Raw genomic sequence first — 3,058 nt, forward strand, 5'->3', positions numbered from 1 at the left:
TAAATAAAATAATACAAAAACACACTTTTCTGCAACTTTAACTATTATTAAAAAATAAAATGAAACAAAACTATATAAATAAAATAAAATAAAAAATATTAACAAAATAATGTATCGAATATAAAGCTAAAATAACACTGCTTAGATCATTTGATGAGAAATATTTGAGTTCATGTCAAGATCTCAGACTTCTTATAACAGTTTTTGGGTTCTCAGCAAATCCGAGCACAGTTTGAGACACTGTTAAGATATTTTATGAAACTTTAGCCATAGCTATAATTTATATACAGCTATATCTATAATTTAGTGTCATTATTCATAAATATTTGACCTCTGAATGCCGCCATTGACCAACAACAATCAAGTATCCCAGAGACACATGTAATAATAAACAGTTTTTATTATTTACATATTACTTACAGCATTTCAGAAATATTTTTAAGCTTTTAAAATAAAATAAAATAAAAAAATGTTAACAGGCAGTTTGACTGTGATCATGCAATTAATATGTCCAAATAATTGTATTTATTTCCTGTGAGTATTTTTGGTTTTTGTACAGTATTTTAATTAGGTGTTTGTTTAATGAGCATCATTTTGGAAACACAATCTCTTGCAATCACTAAATAAATATAATACAGAAAATATAGTCCCACTGAATACAAACATATAAGACAAAAATAAATTCACCACAAGAAGACAATAAATGAGCTTGTTGTAAAAATTGAGTTACATTTTGTTTGTTTTTTTCTTCAAGAGCTTCTGCCCTACAGGTGGCGCTGTTTGCATTTTGCAAACTCTTTCAAGAAGAATATATATGTGATGCTTCTTATATTTTGTCCAAAAGACGAGATCTTAGAAGGCAGCATAATTCCTGTCTATCTAGGGAGCACACCTTACGATGCTGTCCGTGTAGAAAGTACTCTAGGTTTTGGTCGTTCTGTACTGTTATTGGTCGCTGGACACGAGACCAGAATCCGAGTCTGACGTGGTCGACATCTCCTCAAACTTCTGAATCACGGCACTCACCGACCCAAACGTTACATCCCGCCTCCAGCGCACACTTCCCACCCCTCCTGGACCCCGATAGGCAGAGCTGTGGCTGAGAAAGACGTGATTGGGCGGCGGCAGACTGGGGCGGAGCTTCAGTCTTCCCTGCCCCAGTTGAAGAGCAGGACGGAGGGGGACACTGAAGTGGGAGGGGACGGCGGCGAGAAACTCTTGAGTTACCGGATTGTGGAAGGTGATCGAAGCCCCGCCCACATTTAGAAACACGCCCACTGTCTTCAGCTGAGGAGGCACAGAGGGGAGGAGCTCACGCCGTCCGTCAAACACAGCGTGAAACGCAGAGTCACGCCTCTCCAACCACCAGCCACGCCCATCACATGATGAAATCACTCCTGAGGACGAGACAAGGGCGTTACAGAAGGGAGGACTGACCTGTTTTTAAAGAAATCATTACCGTACACTAAAGTTTAAGTTACAAGACCTTCAGACTGACGGCTGAAGGTCCATGGGAGCATTTATTGGCCAAGTCCCGCCCATGAGACCGTTTGACTGACATGTCAAACAACCAATCACAGTTCGTTTCGTTCAGCGTCACGTTTCGGGGCGTGGAAATGTCGCCACAATAACAGGCCGGTGTGTAAACTTTCGGACGTATTTGTAAAGATTCTGTGCCACAAACTAAATATTAACATACTTTTGAAACAGTGTTTAGTTGATTGATAAGCGCTCTTCGTCACAGTAGTAAATACTACGGTTTTCTTCTTTCGTGACGGGGTTTGGCGACACGTCATCTTTGTTTCCAGGCGGAACGTTAAAGAACGCGACACACACGCCTCTCGTGAAATCCTGTAGAATTCAACCAATCCGATGACGACTTCAGAACTCCTGAAGTGTTTCCACTTTTGTGTGCATCAGATGTTTAAATTGCACAATATGAACACAAGGGGGCAGAAAACTCTTGCAATACAAGTGCAGTTTTTCACTTTTTTAATATCTGAAGTATTTTAATTCGATTTTATTTTAATATTTTCTGATTTCATTTTAATTTTATTTAAAGTTTTAGTAATTTTGATGTGTGTATTTTTTTAATTATTAAAATTATTATTATAATTATTTTTAATATTAAAATACATCTATTTAAATTTTTATTAAGTTTTAGGTCTTAGTTTATTTAGGTAGTTTTATTACATTTATTTAGGTAGTTTTTAGTACATCCGCTTAAGATAAACTGTAATGATTGTCCGGGAAACATGACTATGAAAAAAAATAACAAAAAAAAAATAAAAGACTTGAAAACAATGAACATGAAACAAAATCCACGTTATATAAACAAAGATTAAAAATGTTGGCAACTAGCTGAAATAAAATTATTATTATTATTTTTTTTAAAACATTTTATTACTTTAAATAAAATAAATTATAGAATAATAGTCCTAATCTTGTCTAAGTAATAAAGTAATAAATGTAATGAAAATTGGGGTTATTTTAATATCACAACACTATTATAGTTTTTATGAATAGTTTGGTGTTATTTATAGTATATATATATATATATATATATATTATATATATATATATGTATATGTATATATATATATATATATATATATATATATATATATATATATATATATATATTCCATTTTAATTTTAGTTAATATTTTAGTAATTTTGCTGTCTTTTTTATTATTATTATTATTATTTTTGGTTTTAATTATTTTAGTACTTAAAGTTAAAATAAACTAGCTGATTTTTTTTTTTTTTACTTTTTAGTTTTAGTCTTATTTAACTATAATATGAAAATAATTTTTTTCACACACAAGTCCCTTGTGACGCTCCACACTGCTCTAATACTTCAATAAAAGAGGTGTATTTTCTCACACAACTGGTCTTATTATTTTATTTATTGAAATGTCTTCATATAAGCATCACCAGCGCATCAAATATGATCACTGAAAGCTGTTCTCTCACCGATCCTGTAGATGGCGCTGTTGCAGACGTCCACCTCCCAGTAATACTGTCCTCTGGACACGCCCACGCTGCCGCACACCTG

The 3,058-nt window shown here is 33.6% G+C and overlaps 1 protein-coding gene across 1 annotated transcript in view; it reads right to left on the reverse strand.

The window, feature by feature from the left end:
* Positions 1-382: 382 nt before the first annotated feature.
* LOC109103396 (probable E3 ubiquitin-protein ligase MID2) overlaps positions 383-3,058 on the reverse strand; it is a 3,071-nt gene continuing 395 nt past the window's right edge. The window contains exons 2-3 of the mRNA XM_042771597.1: positions 2,977-3,058; positions 383-1,397 (exon numbers count right to left, since the gene is read on the reverse strand). The exon at positions 2,977-3,058 is cut by the window's right edge and continues 134 nt beyond it. Of these exons, the coding sequence (XP_042627531.1) occupies positions 946-1,397; positions 2,977-3,058 (534 nt within the window). The 3' untranslated portion in view covers positions 383-945. The remainder of the gene's footprint in view (positions 1,398-2,976) is intronic.

This window comes from Cyprinus carpio, chromosome A15 (genome assembly GCF_018340385.1).
Source record: "Cyprinus carpio isolate SPL01 chromosome A15, ASM1834038v1, whole genome shotgun sequence".
Taxonomy (NCBI): Eukaryota; Metazoa; Chordata; class Actinopteri; order Cypriniformes; family Cyprinidae; genus Cyprinus; species Cyprinus carpio.